The sequence below is a fragment of the Rhagoletis pomonella genome, unplaced genomic scaffold, assembly GCF_013731165.1.
Source record: "Rhagoletis pomonella isolate Grant_MI unplaced genomic scaffold, Rhpom_1.0 Rhpom_scaffold_00002, whole genome shotgun sequence".
NCBI classification, from domain to species: domain Eukaryota; kingdom Metazoa; phylum Arthropoda; class Insecta; order Diptera; family Tephritidae; genus Rhagoletis; species Rhagoletis pomonella.
The window spans coordinates 77,955,830-77,973,522 of NW_023458556.1; the positions used below are offsets into that span (position 1 = coordinate 77,955,830).

The 17,693-nt window shown below is 35.1% G+C and overlaps 2 protein-coding genes across 2 annotated transcripts in view; one reads left to right on the top strand and one right to left on the bottom strand.

Moving 5' to 3' along the window:
- LOC118734095 (pituitary homeobox 2) overlaps window positions 1-17,693 on the top strand; it is a 224,790-nt gene that overhangs the window by 151,430 nt on the left and 55,667 nt on the right. The gene's annotated exons all lie outside the window — the stretch shown is intronic.
- LOC118734096 lies at window positions 15,479-17,639 on the bottom strand. The gene is made up of 2 exons (XM_036463801.1): window positions 16,210-17,639; window positions 15,479-16,128 (listed from the first exon to the last, which is right to left on the bottom strand). Exons 1-2 carry the CDS (start codon window positions 16,862-16,864, stop codon window positions 15,914-15,916), a joined length of 870 nt encoding a protein of 289 aa, XP_036319694.1. The 5' UTR covers window positions 16,865-17,639; the 3' UTR covers window positions 15,479-15,913.

Consider the following 17,693-nt stretch of genomic DNA (forward strand, 5'->3'; position numbering starts at 1 on the left):
ATATGGGAAGTAGGCGTGGTTATTGAGCGATTTTAAAAATTTTCGGCTGTTTGGTATGTTATGCGAAGGCCAACAACTGTGCCAAGTTTGGAAGAAATTGGTGCAGCGGTTACCAAGATATACACATGTAACCATAAGTGGGCATGGCTACGCCCATTTTCCAAAAATTTATAATATTCTTATTTTTCGTCTAAAAACTATATAATAATCAATTTTGAGTGAATTATCTTCAGTAGTTACTAAAATATCGCAGTTTTCGTATTACTGGAAATTACCGTTATATGGGAAGTGGGCGTGGTTAAAGTCCGAAGAAATTACCTCATGACGTAATAGCGCTATTAGAACCCCCTAGTGAATTACATACCCACAAATACAATCAGCTGTCGTCCTCTCCAAAAGATTTGAATTCTGAAAACGAATCAGATAGCACATACTCGGACGAGCCGAAAACGGATATTGAAATATACTCTTTTTGATTTAGATGCCGATAACTGGAGCGATTAAACCTACAAGACTTTTATAAATAAATAAGCCTGCTGAAATAAAAAATTGGACCTAAATTTGTTATAACCATGTCAGATGGCTTATAGCCATGCCAAACTGTATTATCATTTGTTAACAAAAAAGAAAAAATAATTAGTTACTATGGTTTTTTTTGTAAACTTTATTTAAAATAAGTTAATAAATGAAAAATACACTACTTTGAAGACAGTTTTTGCATTTGGTACTTTTCAAACGGACTTCGAAACGCTAAAAAAGTTTTAAGACATTTATCCATCACTTAATTGCCTTTAATTCGATATATGAAACGAAGGAATTGGTTATTTGTAACTGGAGATATGCCCTAAATAATGGAACTGCCTCTGAAAAAAATTAAAAAAAATGGATATAAGATGTGGGCGTGGCAATTTACGGAAAAAAAAATATTTCAGTTAAATTAGTATAGTATGAGAAATATATGAGCGAAGTTTCAGCTAGATACCTTGTTCCTACGACTTTATGCCAAAAAAAAACGGAATTGGGACCATAGTGCAGTGATCGGACTTAAAAAATGTGTGTGGTAGAATCTGGAAAAAAATGTGGTAGATTTCAAAAAAATGTCGTAGATCTCAGGTTTTGGATCAAAACAAACAAAAATTTGAAAAATTCTGCAAGGTTTCACCTAAATTGCAAACATTTTAATTAGAATCTAAAAAAAAATTAATTTTAGTACAATAAAGTGCAAGATTGAAGTTGCTAAAAATTGCGTTGAGCTTTGGCAATTTTTTTCTTTGGCAGTGTAAAGCAGTTCCTCCCATATCAAGATATTTTTCGAACATATTTTGAAAGATTTCTGCAACCTTGCGGAGTGCTGCCAGCTTTTCTTTTTATCACATCACGATGTAGCGAACAAATGTGGCACGTTCCAGAAACCGCTACTTGGGATTTGCCGATTTTGACAATTCTCAAGTAAAAGTAAACAACGCTTTAGAAACTTTAGATGCACTGAAATTTGCTAATACTTTTATAAAAATCGCCTGTTTCTTAATATTTTCGTTATTAATTCTTTTTTATCAATCATATATTTTGCAATTTAACATAAGAAAACCACGTTTCCTGTCGAAAAATTTAATATTGAGAAAATTTACTATTTTACGGTTTATTTTATCCTCCCATTCTGCCTGTTGTTAGTGTTTAGTGTTGGACAATTTTTGCTCTTAAAATTACTAAGGACCAAGGAGTACTCCAAAATTAACCACAATTCATATAAAAAATATGGTCCAATTAACATTGCGATGTCCTAGGGCAGGACCATATACTCCATCCTCGCATTACATCAGAGTAGCACAAAACTACTCCAACATAATAACAATGGCATTGTTGCTATATTTTTTCGTTTGTACACGATTTTGTTTTTCACTTCTCAAATACTTTTTCGAAATTAATAAAAACCAAGACAAAAATTAAAAATTATATGTTGCCTCTGACGGTATTCGAACCCGAACATGCTGGGAGCTAAGAACTAACAGCGAGCATCTCTACACGTTCAGCTACAGCCAGACATGCAAATGTGCTTTCAAATGCTCAACTTCAATCCCGTTTCGTTAAAACACGAGCAGTGATCGGATAACAAACAATAAGCTAGCGCAGAGACACCAGTTGGTCCGCTACAGCATGACAGAGGAACACTTTTGTAAGTACTCCAATTTACCACAAATAGACTACATGATCCAACGATTTTTGCAGGGGTATGCCGACCATTGCATTGTGCGTGGAAATAATTGCTCCGCTACCGCTGTTCGTATATGGGTAAACACGCATGTGGTCCCAGAGCGCTCAGTAAGCTATGGCATGTCGATCGCTGCGCTAGGTAGAGAAAGAAAATGTGTGCTATGACCATGGTTGCCACTCGTCAACATTTTTTTCTACCAAAATCTCTTAAGAAAAGTTACCAAATCTTCAATACCAAAATCTTCCCTTCTTCACTGAGAAAAAATATACTGAATAAAACTGCTTTATTTCATAACAAATGTGTATATACTTACAGCCCGATTCTGTGCACTTAATAAACTCAGTATTTTTATAAATTGTAAATTTTCGATTATTTATCAAAAACAGTCAGTTCTAGCAAAGAAGTTTAAATCTATTGTTAACCGACTTCCAAAAAAGGAGGAGGTTATCAGTTCGTCGGAATATTTTTTTTTTTTTTATGTATGTTACCGCATAACTTTGGACCACGTCAACCGATTTCGATAATTATTTTTGCATCGGAAAGGTAGTGTTTCAGAGGTGGTCCCATACTAATCTGGTTAAGATCCGATCAGTGGATCATGAGATATATATATATATATTTTTTTTATATGAGAGTTGAAGTCGGTTTTTTTTTTGCTAAAAATTACTTGTCTTGATCAATTATCAAGAATTAAAATGCTATTGACAATTATAGTAATTTTTTTTATTAGAAAATATTTTTAACCGACTTCCAAAAAAGGAGGAGGTTATCAGTTCGTCGGAATATTTTTTTTTTTTTATGTATGTTACCGCATAACTTTGGACCACGTCAACCGATTTCGATAATTATTTTTGCATCGGAAAGGTAGTGTCTCAGAGGTGGTCCCGTACTAATCTGGTTGAGATCCGATCAGTGGATCATGAGATATATATATATATATATATATATATATTTTTTATGCGGGAGTTGAAGTCGGTTTTTTTTTTGCTAAAAATTACTTGTTCTATCAATTAATTACTGTATGTGCCGATATTCTCGTTTTCGTTGTTGGTGTTTCCGACACGGTAGGAGTATGATATAATGTGGAACGATTTTTCGTCATCTTTTGGCAAATTTGGTTTGGAGACAAACCGCTTTCGGCGTTGCGCCATCTTCAGTGTCATTTTTCGTTCGGAATGTGCCGATATTTGAACCTGCGACTCACGGAATAATAGCACCGGCATACAAAAAAGTGGCGGGTGCTTTTAACCGAAATTTCGAGCTACTTTTTCGGGTTTTCATCACTTACTGTACGTGTCAAGCGGACCTCAGATTCGGATTCTGTGGGTCGAAATACATGTCGGTAGGTGGGACTGGTAAAAAGCGACCTTTTTTTTGTGCCGGAATATTCAAAACGATTTGTGGACCTTACCAAAAATTGCCAGATGACCGAATTTTTATACCATTTTTACTGTAGAATTCAAAATGTATCGCAAACATTCGAAAGTTGTTTCAGAAGTGCAGCCCGTGGTGCTGCCACTGTAATTCAAATATTTCCAGTATTCGAATATGAGGTGGCTCTAATTTCATCGAAGAAAATTTGTAGAAGTGTCAGTAGTGCTGCCACTGAAACTCGAAGGGTTTTTATAATTACGCACATACAAAACATAATTAATTTCTTTCTAGTAATGCAAATAGGTGTTTGGTTGCAAAAGTTACCAAAATAAAATAAAAGTTACCAAGTTACCAAATCGTCTAAAAGTTACCAATTTTGGTAAAAAGTTACCAATTGTGGCAACCATGGCTATGACATGCACAGAATTGTTTGTCTAAGTTTCAGTTTTTCTATCACCGCGAGTTGTTTCGGCGCGCGCATAGTTATTTAAAAATATAAAGTTTGATGCCAACCGGGGTTTTTTCAGTGGATATATAATTCATGTGAATTATAATTTGAAAGTGTTTATTTAGCCAAGGAAAAAGCAAAGCAGTATACTTCCAGCAGATATTGACCTGGGTTTTCGCGCGACAGTTCCTGTTTCATAGTTGTTTTTTATGAAAGTCTTACCACCATATACATATGTATTATTTACTTTAGTAACTAACTTATGTAAATATGTACGTATGCTTAATATATGCAAATAAAAGAAAGTAAACACAACAAACATCGAGTAAATTTTTATTTGTGCCAAACTGAAACTTTTTTTCCAATAATAAACGGTTAGCTGATTCAAGTCTACAGCAAGTTCACAAAATTAATTGACAACTTGTATCAACCAAAGCATTGTTTATATTTGCTCAACAATGATTTTATTCAACTAACAATATTGTCCAATCAAGGTTGTCGTTTTGTAATTATTAACAAATATACATTTGTCCCAACTAGAAGTCTTAAGTAAATTGCAGACTTTCGTGAACTATATATTTATTTCGCCATATCCAACTATGCCACTTGATCACTATAACCAAATCTTGGTTATTATAAATAAACCTTTTTCTGGGTGTATGCTAACATACGGTATAAAGTTTCGTTGCCAAAGTACACACATATTCTTGCTTTAAATCTTATATTTTATGAATGGAAACACTCTACGCGATTCGAAAGTTTTAGATAGTAGGAATTCATATTCGGATCGAATACAATTTTCGAGGTTGGTACAATTTTCAAGTTGGTTCTCCCAACTTTCTAAAGACTTCATTCAGGCAAGAGTTTAGTTTAATTGGATGGTTTCTTATTTTTGGATCTCATTTAATGGTTCGTTTATAACCTCTTATTGTTTCCTCTATTTTTTATCATTAGGGGAAATTGAGTGCGCAAAGTGAAATTTGACTTGGAAAGGAAGTTAATAATTCCTGCTGGAAAAATTTTTGTCAGCAGCAATTCGCCATCAAGAAAAACAGCTGATCAAAGTCATTATGAAATTAGTGAATTTTATTTTGATGCTTTTAAAGTTTAAAATAACTCATTAGAACTGCAAATGTTTCGGAAGAAAGCAAATACTCATTTACTTACGTTTGCTTACCAAATTTCTTTACAAACTTTTATTTTATACTATTCATGTTTTCTGTTTTATGCTTTTGTGTGTGAACAAAATTTCGATCAGCTGTGCTAACAACTTGCAAGTTTTTGCTAATTGTGCGTTCGCGTACTTTTTTGGATATTTTCAAATTTGAGAGATAATCGTTCGTTACTCTCCTGCAAGTTCTGCCATATATTTTTCACTGGAGATCTATTCAAACAGACTAATTTTCGAACCAGATTCCTAGCAGGCCAGTTTTAAGCCCGTATACTGCATTGGCGGTTGGAACGGCATAGGTTACAATCCTCGTCTACGCTTTGGTTGATGTACTTCATGTTGGGGAGGTTTCTAAGCCGTAATACCTTAGTCCCAATCCGCCCCTATGATTTGGGTGGACGAGTTTCAAAAATGCACTGCCTTGACGGTTGGAACGGCCTAGGTTCCAATCCGCGTCTATGCATTAAATTCCACTTGTACGCCTGGGGACACGAATTTCGATACGATACGATACCATATCGATACTTTTGGCATTCGATACCGATATTTTCTACTCGATAGTTTTAAAACGATATTTTTTGGAATCGAGTACCAGAACCCTAGTATCGTATCGAATGTAATAAACTCACTGTTCAATATTATGGCATAGTCTTTTACTTTCCTACTAACTTTTAGCCCTGTAATGTTGTACTGAACATTGAATTGTTTTACCTTTTGCAACCCTGTAATGACAACTGAGAATTGTATTTTTTGTAATAAACTCTCTTGAATTCTGAATTTTTAAAGATAAGACACGCGGTTTTTTCACTTAACCTTAATTTTATAACAAGGTTCGTATTACTATTAATTTCTTCGCAACACTCACATTACAAGGATAATGTTATTAACAATTCTTCCCGATATAAATTGGGCTTTTAAGAGCAGAAATGTGTAATATAGTTAGGATTGCATGTGGTGGAATTTGAACCCGCGACTTCGGTGTTTTAAGACAACACCATATCTACGTGTTGTTACACAATATGTTAGTGTTTGACCGAGATTCTCCTCCGATTTGTAAAGTGCGCCTTAAGTTCTGAACACATTAAAAACGACGAGCTACGGGCCACAGCTTCCAATTTGTTATCTTCATTGTCTAAACGCTTTGTCGATGGCGACATGATTTTTTCGAATGTGTCGGCGACATCATGAATTTGTACGAGTTTGACATAAAAGAAGAGGAAGAACCTAATCTGTCGCTGGAAAAATAGAAATAGATCTAATCTGGCCACAACCACAGTCGTCGCGTAGCCCGGTCGGCGCCAAAATAATTATCTACATAAGAGTACGTGTTAAAATAATTTGACAGCTATGGTCCATAGCTCGTCGTTTTCATTGTGTTCGGGCTATTAATGTTGTGGCAGAAAAGGGGTCCCTACAGTTTTATGTCGACTTTGAACGGCGATTTTGTTTTAATGGGAAGCTGTTTTTTATTTTCAAGTTTTGAGCACTTCTAATCATTACACCACAGCGGCCTATATACGAGACCTATATTCATATACATTTTTTGGATTTTGGTATCGATATTTGGAATATCGAGTCGTTTTATTCTGTTATTAATGGGTACCCGATATTTTTACAGCGATACTTTAAATGAGTACCATATCGATACTTTCTGTTGGATATCGTGTCCCTATGTACGCCTCTGCCGCTCTAGATTTCTTAAACATTTCATTAATGCTACTTCACTGCTGGCCACACTCAATTTTTTCTGTGCCCCTCAGCATTTAATTTACTAAAGTTTCTTTAAACAGTGCTGCATTGATATACTGTTGCAGTATTCATCTCTGTTCGCTGAATCGTGGGCACAGTAGAAGTATGTGCTTGACGTCTTCGATACCTAATGGTTTTTCCGCGGATCACTCTCAGTTTTTTATTTGTATAAGTAAGCCTTGAAATAGCCATGACTGCTTACAATTTGAGCTAGGTGGAAGTATACTTCTCCATAAGACGTCCATCGTTCAATATCCGAAATACAGCGGCACTTCCATCGCGCCTTAGTTGAATTGTTTCATTTGCGCTGCCATTCTAAAAAGCTGCTTTGTTGTGCATGGGTTCGCTGGAGATCATCTCTTTGGCCCTTCCCTGCAGTAAAATCACAAACTAGTCAGGAAAAATACTAGTTTACAACTAGAATTCCCTGACAGAAACCGAACTAGTTCCAAAATGACCAGACTTGTACCAAGTACAAAACTATTTATTCATGCCCTGTTTTATTTGACTTCGACAGTTTAATACGATAAAGTACACAAAATATTATAACTTTTATTTGGGTATATTGTAAACCATTAAATTGAGTACGTATTCGATTATACCAGGCCTGTTAAACAATGATTAATATTCATAATGACTATTAATTAAAGCATGTTTTTTTGATAACCGTTTAGTTGATTAAATACCGATTAATTGTTACTCTTAAAAATTGCAAAGTTAATGAATTTAATTTATTTTAATACTATATGAAATATTTTAATTTATTTTATTACTGAAGTATTAACTGACGTATTAATTTTATTTTTAACTAAAATTTTTTCCTTTGCAGATTCAATATTATTAAAAAAGATAAATATATAGTATTTATTGTTCCTGAAACCTTTTACTTTTTATAAGAAATGCATTTAAATTTATGTTCGAAAGTTTTGCTTTTAATTAATGGTCAAAAAAATTTACACCAATTATTGGAACATCTGAGGCTGCTAAATAACAATGTGTGATATATTAAAGTGTACTTAATCAAAAGTTTTTTATAGTATATTCATGAATTCATTTTATTTTTTGACTCCCAAAGTAGTGGTTTTGGTCGATAATTGGACTAGTATTTTTCTGTCTATTTTCAACTAGTATGATACTGGTATATTTCTGACCGAAATCTGACAATTGCCATCTCGTAGGACATCCCCATGTTAAAAATACCAGTTGGTTGCATGGAAAAAAGATAGTTGGCTGACTAGTTGGGCATGTGGTTCATACTAGTTGTGAAGTAGTTTACAACTAGTACATTTGACTACAGGGTTATTATGAGTTGTATTTGATTTTGATCTTCGCTGGCTATCGAAGATCGAAGATCGAAAGTGAAATTCGTATTATGAGCTATGCAAGCGTGTCGAAATTTTCGTTGAGTATCGAATTTTCTGTCGAACAGAATTTTGGTGTATCGAAGTGTTAGAAAATTGTGAAAAATGTACGATTTTGCTTTTGTTTTCTTACTTTTTGGCGGCTAGACACTAATTTTAAACAATTTTCATTAATTTCACGGAGTTCTAACGTCCTGAATACTAAACACAAGCTCGAAAGTCTGGTTTTACTTATGAAAGAAAATCCCAATACGCTGTTGGCATGATCTCTGAGAACAAAATCATGGAGCTGTTTATAGTGTTAATATATGTATTTTAATAATAGATTTGGATCATACAATTTCTTAAATGCACTTAAACTCTCTTAAACGTTTTCTGCTCCTGGCCAGTTTTCTAAGCTCTCATCCTCTGACGAATCGTCCAATCAGAACTCCGTTGTACTAATTAAATTTTATTTTTTTACCACGTTTTTATAAACTCGCTTTCTTTTTTGTTTCATTTTAGTTTGCACAAATTTACATACGTACATATGTATAAGCACACATTTAGTTTGCTCGATTTGTAAACAAAGCTTCTCTGCAGTGAAAAATATACTATTGTGAACAACCTAAACGAGCGAAATTCACAATAGCGCTATTCTTCATCGAATGAGCGCCATAATACCAAATGAAAATTCGTTCGCTCAGCACTTTCGACCACAGTCGAAAATCGAATGCAACTCATAATAGGGGCCTTTGACTTTATGTAAAGCCATTCGTAACAACCAAGAATATCATTGTTTTATTTTAATACTGAGTCAACATTAACATCCAGATTGCAATGAATATTGAGAAAAGCTAGCCCATTGCGTGTTCGTTCTCTGCCCATGTCTGCACATTAGACAGCGCCTTAGTTGTATGGAGAACATTTTTTGTTAAGGTAAAAAGCAAGGCACCCCCTAGAAATGTTCCTTTGGTCATAAAAACGTGCCCTGCGAAATATTTAAAAATTCGGACAACAGAAAGACGTGCCTCGAATTGTCCTAAAGTTCAACATTTTCATGCAATTTTTTACTTCTATTTGACACATAGAGCATGTCTCGCCCCTAAATGTCATACCGGAACATTCCGCCATCTTGGATTTTGAGTTTTTTGAGTTTTTGCGATTTGCAAGCTTATTTTGCATTTTTCGTAAAAAACATAGAGAGCGTTGTAGGACAAAGTTGCAAAATAAGGCGCAGTCTACTGCACATGCATGATGATATTCATTGAATTATTTTGCAAAACTATAACTAAATGGGGAGCGAAGGGTGTTATAGGCCACATAAGGAAAAATTTCTGTAGAAAACACGGAAATCTCAATTTTTGCTCATTTTTTAATGGATAACACAGCCCAAAAAATGTATAAAAAAAGTTTGGTACGGCAAATGTTAAAGCTGATTTTAATAGATTTAGATAGAGTGTCAAAAAATCGCGGTTTTTGCAATATTGTAGAAGCTCTAGCAAAGGAACAAAACGTGACAGAACTTTCGTGGCTTGAATTGAAGCTAGATCTCTCGACTACTATCTCTGAAAAGAGATCTTAAATTTGTATTTATTGATTTATTTGGTCTACAGAAAAATATTTTCTTACAGACAAATGAGAATAGAACATTTAGGTACATAGTAATTCATAATAATAATAATAATAATAATAATAACAACATAAAATAGCAGGTTTGGTAGCTGGCGAGGCCAAGTCTTCAGTCTACTTTTGTGTGCGGCGGGCGAAAAGACCTAGTTTCCGCTCCGTGCTGCGGACAGGCTATTGATCAAGGTCGGTAAGGCCGGGTTTCCGATCCATGTTCCCGAAGACATTACTTTAAATGTGTGGCAGGCGGAAAGCTCTAGTTTCCGCTCCGCACTGTGGATAGGGTGGCCAGATGCGCTGATTTAATCAGTACATGTGCTGATTTTTTTCTATTGTACTGATTTTTAAGAGCCCGAAATCAGTACGCAAAATCTACTGATTTTTTGAGTTTGTACTGATTTTGTACTGATTTTTACATTTAATAAATACTTTTGTAAATTGGTGTAATTGACATTTGCTTGAGGTTTACATGTTCAAAACAATGGTTTTTGACAACTCATACGTGTGACAGATTGAAACCATTATTAAAAAGGTGTCAGCTTGCAATTGTTTCGTTTCCTAGGATTTCGCAAAATAAGAAACTGTTTGGATTCAACCCAACCCAACTTCACGATTTGCAGGTTTTACGGGATTTACAGGAAAAGCTGCTTTCGCCATTAATAAATCTTATGAAAGGTGGTGGTGAGTTAATCATATATTAAGTACACTGAGAAAATGACAATAAGAGATAATGTTTTGATTATAATTAAACATCCACTGAGAAATCGGCTGTCAGTATGTCAAACTTAAGACGACTACTCCTACGGTGCAATGTAAGTTCTAAAAATTTGGAAAAGGTGCAAACTGAATGTTGTATTTTATAAGCACACCAACTAAATATGTTTTAAATTTGTAGCTTAAAATATGAAAACAGATTCTGACTCGAGCTCGTCTTCTACTTAATTTTCTCAATTTTTATAAATTTCCTAGAAAGTTTGAGACTTCAACTCACTTGTCTTTTGTTATAGAATTAACTATATTTTTATAAAAATATTAAATTAAGTAAGGAAAGAAAAAAATTTCAAAACCTGTCAATACATTTTACTACTATTTTCGTGAGCACAGCTGTACATACATACGTAATACCTTTGATTTGTTTTAAAGTAATGAATTTTTATATTGATAATACTATATGTATTTAAAAGTCTATTCGTTATTTTTTTGTTAAATTAATGGGCTGTTATTTGGTTGTTATATTGTTAATAATAAACAAGTAAGAAAGTCTAAGTTCGGGCGGAGCCGAACATTAAATACCCGGCGCTAGTATTAAATATATGTTTTTCACCTTTCCGAAAGCTATCGCTACATAGTAAGCCGGGGTGTATCAATTTTCAGAAAATTAGCGTCCTTAAATTTCGAAATATTGAAGTTTCAAGATTTCTGAAATTTACCGTTATATGAAAAGCGGAAGTAATTTTATTCCGATTTCGATAATTTTCAACGTTTTGCTTTGATGTGGCAAGCACAATAACCATACCGAGTTTGGTACAAATTGGTAGAACGGTTACCGAGATACATATATCTGATCATAAGTGGGCGGCGCCATGCCCACTTTCCAAAATTTTATTATAAACGTATTTCTTGGTATAGAATTGTTGTAAGCATCAATTTTGAATAAATTAGCTTTAATATTTACTGATTTATCGAAGATTTTGTATTTCTCTAAATTACCGTTATATGGGATGTGGGCGTGGTTATTGTCCGATTTTAAAAATGCTCTGCCATTTGGTATGCTGTATTAAGGTCAACTACTGTGCCAAGTTTGAAAGAAATTGGTGCAGCGGTTATGCACATGTAACCATAAGTGGGCGTGGCTACGCCCATTTTCCAAAACTTTATATATTCTTATTTTTCGTCAAAAATGTATTATAATTATCAATTTTGAGTGAATAATCTTTAATAGTTACTAAAATATCGCAGTTTTCGCATTTCTGAAAATTACCGTTATATGGGAAGTGGGCGTGGTTACAGTCCGATTTCGCCCATTTTCTATACCAACCTACCTTGGATAAATGGAAACCTACATACCAAATTTCGTTGAGATATCTCAATTTTTGCTCGAGTTATCGTGTACACGGACGGACGGACAGACAGACATGGCTTAATCGACTTCTTTATTCATTCTAAGCATTTATGTATACATTAGTCTATATCTATCTTGATTCGTTTTGGCTGTTACAAACAACCGTTATGTGAACAAAGTTAATATACCCTTGTGCACAAGTGCGCTCGGGTATAAAAATACGCTTAAAAATGAGCTGATTTTTATGGCTTTGTATTGATTTTTGATCCCAACTGTACTGATTATGTCACTATAATATCTGGCCACCCTAAACTGTGGACAAGCTGTTCAGCATGGTCAGAAAGAACGAGTTTTCGATCCATGCTCCCGAAGTCATTACTTTGAGTGTGTGGCAGGCGGAAAGCTCTAGTTTCCGCTCCGCGCTGTGGACAAGCTGTTGATCATGGTCGGAAAGGCCAAGTTTCAGATCTATGCTCGTATTGTCTTACGCGGTCGCGAAAATATACGAAGCCGATTACAGTTGTACTAAGCAGTCATAGATATTGTGTAATTTATCGTTCCCGGTTAAAGATATTAATTTATTTAGTTACAAAAAAGCGATTCACGTTTACGTTTACCTCATAAACTGAACAGAAATACAGTTCACCAGCTGAACGATAAGGTGCAATGTAAGGGTTTACATGTTATTTATTCAAAATCTCAAGTAAGGTTTTTTTAATGGTAAAATGTGAGTCGGAGATGTCAAAATAGTCGTAATGCTTATTAAAGTCCTGGCATAGGCAACGAAAAGCATCATGCATTTCAAAATTTGCTCTACAAACAGTTAACTTAATGGGCTTGTAATGTCTAGAAGGCCTAGAAGGAATACAAAACGTGATCTGGTTCAGTAGAAAGGGACTATTGACCATCCCGTTCAAGATCTTAATCATGAACAAAACCCCGAGCATCTATCTACGGCTGTGCAGCGTTGGCAAATTTATGAGCTTCAAGCGGCTTTTGTACGGTGGGAGATTTAATGTCGAATCCCAAGGCAAATTATTTAATGCGAATAATAAGAATTGTTTCTGTACCGACTCGAGTCTGTCAGAGTGCGTTTGATATCTAGGGTTCCATACGACGGACCCGTATTCTAAGATCGGCCTGACTAGGGAGGCGAAGAGAGCTTTAGTAACATAAGGATCTCTGAATTCTTTAGCCCAACGTTTGATGAAAGCCAAGACGCCCTTGGCTCTATTAACACAAGAGTTTACATGGGACTTGAATTCAAGCTTAGAGTCCATGGTTACGCCTAGATCGATGAAATTAGTTACCTGATCAACACTATGTTCACAAATGCGGTAGCTACAGTATATTTTGCTTTGCTGCCTTTATGCTTAAGTGCACATTTAAGATACCTATTTTTAACATTTATAAGGAAACTCCTCCGATAGATGCATTCAACATACCTGCACATTGGCGATACCTGCCTTAAAAATTGTGCTACTATTATTAACTATCAAATAAAGTATTAGGTTTACCTGCACTGGCCCTACAATTACCTAATTTTACAAGCTTTTATTTATTTTGCTCATCTCGCAGAACAACGAAAATGGCTATCAATTAATGTAGTTATATAGATAATTAGATACCATTCGGTAAAAATTTCGCTTGCAGTAATTTCCACGTGGTAAGTGCTCCTCCATTATTTGGTTTCATAGGGATTCGGATACCTTCCTCATTGAAGTAGTAAAGAAAATTCGCTTAAGTGCTTTTTTCGGTTAAGTGCACAAGTTTTTCGTGCACAGAAGGATGGGCAGCTGAGCAAAATCTACTGTGCATGATTGAAAGGGTTTTCTAGAGAAACATATAAATTTACACTTTTTCAAGTTAAGTGATATAGAATTTACTTCGCACCATTTAAACACATTACTAAGGTCCACCTGTAATTGTTTCCTGTCTCCTGGGGCACCAATGAACTTAAAAAACTTAACGTCGTATGCGTACATTAAGCAATTCGAATACTTCAAAATATTTGGAAGATCGTTGATGAATAAAATAAACAGAAGGGGACCTTGAGGTACACCTGACGTCACATGAATTACACGAGATGAACATTTTTTAAAGATGACCCTCTGTTTCCTGCCAATGAAATAAGAAGAGAGCCAGCGCAGCAGGATTGGAGGGAACCCAATTTTATCAAGTTTGTATATTAGAGTTGAATGAGATACTTTATCAAAAGCCTTGCTGAAATCAGTGTAAATGACGTCAGTTTGATAATTACTTTTGAAACCATTGTTCACATTTGTAGTGAATTCAAGTTGATTTACCTTTACAAAAGCCGTATATAAAACAACCTCTGGACCCGACAACCTACCGACAGGCCCTGAACGGCATTCACAGGGAATCAGTCTCAAGTTATGTAGACTCCCGCCCTGTGAATGCCGTTCTAGGCACACAACCACCGGACGTGGACGGGACAGAACTTTGTCTGCCTCGGGAGTCCCGCACCACAATAGCCCAACTTCGCTCTGGCTATTGCAGCAGGCTGAACAGCTACCTGAGCAGAATCAACGAGGCTGTGCCCAACCAATGCCCGGCATGTGGAGAGTCGCCACATGACTCCCGGCACCTCTTCACATGCCCTGAGAATCCCACTCAGCTAACGCCCCTGTCCCTATGGACAGCCCCTCTGGAAGTAGCACACTTCCTGGGCCTCCCCCCAGCTGAAATAGACGACAACGTTGATGGATGAACCGCCCCGAACGGGGCTTAGTAGCCGCTACAACAACAACAACAACGAGGTCCGGTATTTTCTTTAACAAGAGGAATGAGTTTACTGAATATATTATTCAAGATTTTACTAAAGTGTAAGGCACTGTTCTCAACATCCCCATCGTACTCAGGTCAGATTATTTCAGATATAGCTGTTTTAAGCTTGTCGTAGTTAGCGTATTTGAAAGAATATCGCTGACCTTTCGGCTTTCTAGTTTCAGGACAATAACATGAATCGTAGGATGGTGCCAAGGACAACTCAAGTGGTGGGTGATAAGGGTCTATAGGTATAACTAAAGGAGAACTTAAAATATTTTTATAATTATTACCTTAACAACTTCCCTGTCCTCATACAATGCATTTTGTTAATGCCCCACGTCCAAAAAATATCGTGTACCGTTCACACCAAAAAATTTGTCCGAAATTGTACACAAAAATGAGTCACATGTGACTCATGAACTTATTTCAACACGCTCTCGTGAGTCACATATGACTCATTGGACAGGGAAGTTGTTAAACTAAATGATGGCAAATTTGTATGCATATTTCACCCCACAGGGGGGTTTAAACCCCCAAAACCCCCCTTGCGGCCGGACCTGATATGTTCATATATGCATTTGTATATATGTGTACTATGTATTAGAGGTTTAAGCCGATAGATATTGCTGCGGCGGCGTCGTAAATCTTAGAAATAATTGGCGGCAGTAGCAACGCCGCGGCGCACAGTGAGACAACGCCGGCATTAAATACAAGGAGTCATTGTAGAGCTCTGAAATTTTGCACAGGTTATTTTTGAGACAATTCCAGTTTTTAAAAAAAAAATTAAGAAAATTCGCCCACTTTTACGCCCACCTGCCATACAGTCGAAATTTGTAAAATGCCGTATTGTCCGTAATACTTTAGGTATAACTTTCAATTTTGGTATACTTGAATGTTATATAGTTACAAACATTATTTGAAATAAAAATTGAACTTTGGCCCACTTTTAACCCCATCACCCATACTACCTCAACATAAAAAGTGCCATATTTTCTAAAATATATTAAATACAACCTTCAAATTCGATATTACTGTAATTTATATCATTTAAAATGTTTCATGCAAAAATTACAATAACACGCCCACTAATACGCCCACCTCCCATTGAAATGCAATAAAAAAAAACAATATTTTTTTTTCATTCAATCAATAATTTTTTAACATCATCATGGTATTCTAATTTTTTTAATTTGTTTCTCATTCTAAATGAATTAATATAAGGATCTGATGATATTTGCAAATAGTGCATTACATCTTCATTCGTAGAAATACGTGAATTTTTACGAGAATGGAATAGCCTACAGTTTCTATACTCCTTATTCATTGCTTCTTGCGCTTCTTCGGATAACATTCCTGTAGCAAAAAAAAAAGTTAATAAAAAAAAATAAATAAAGTTTAAAAAAATACTTTCAAAAATAAAAATTGCAAACAAACCTATTGGCAATATAGCCTCAGATACCATTTTGCTGCCGTGAATGAGAACTTTATGCACAGTGATGGGCATGTAGTACCAGCCATAAAGCTCTACATATAATTTTGCAGTGTCCATGCAATACGTATGGAATTTACCAACATCTATATTTTTACTACTATTTATAGTATTTAATATAATTTTAAAGCGGTGAATTAAGTCTACATTTACACCAGTTATGTCAGCGGTTATTTCTGGATGTTCAAAAAATCTTCTAGAGACATTACCATCATTGGTTGTTCCCATGCCTTGTTTCACCACATCGACTTTTAAGCCCAGAACTAATTTGAAATTTTTTTTCATTTCTGTTTTAACAGCTTCTTTCTGTTCTTTTGTATCTTTATTTGTCCTCCACGCTTTGAAACTTTTATTATAACCGAGATGTAATATACATTCCATGAATTTTATTCGAGCATGTAGCGGCGAAATTCCAAATTTCAATGCTTCAGCTGAATTTGTTCTCAAAATAACTGCATCCAAATTATTCATTTCAGTAGGTTTTGCTCCACATATGAAACAAACAGCCATCGAGCAATTCTTACTGACTGTTGTTGCCACTTTTCCGTCAATCATCGTCATAGTTAAACTATGAGATATCGCAAACTTTTTGTTGAACATTTCGAATTCTGTCGTTTTTAAATTTTGAATTTCTGCATTTACACGATTTACTTCATTGTTAATAACATCTGCTGTTTCTTTCACAAATTCACAAAAGGTGAGCGGTTAGCTAGTGGCGGCGAACTTTTTGCTGGGGAGGATTGGCTCCAGGGGATACAAGCAAACTTGCCCGATAGATGGCGGGAAAGAAACTACTTGTTTTTAGCAAAAATAAGATTGCGTTGGTATTTTCGATTGAACCTTTTAAAATACTCTATTTTCCTGCCAGGCGACAAGCGGCACTACAATATAACAATTAAACTAACAACATCAGAAAGTGATCATAACACAACTTAGATAAGAACAATATCTTGCACTATCAATTTAAATTAAAAATTATGCAACTATCTAACCCAAAGTCAATGACCTTCAACAAAATTATCTATCAAATTAATAACGTAAATAAAATTTATGTAAACAAGAATATTTTTATTAAAACATAAATGATCTTTAAAGCATAATTCTGAATAACTAACAAAAAACAAATGTAATTTATTACTATTCTCTTGCACAATAAGTGAATAGTAAACAATTAAAAAAAATAAAAGTAAAAAGTTGTAAACATGCTATTGCATGCTAACATACGTATAGCGACAGAATGTGCGCGTTACGTACTTTTTGTAGTTTTTTGTATGTTTAATGTGCTTTTGCAAACTTTTGCTATATGTCCTCTACTTTAAATTAAAGCTGAGACTTCAAACTTTCATTTGGTATAAGTCTGCACCTAGGGCGAGGGGCTGCTTTATATTTCCTAGGCCATTGAAAATGCAAAATGTTCAATTTTTGCACC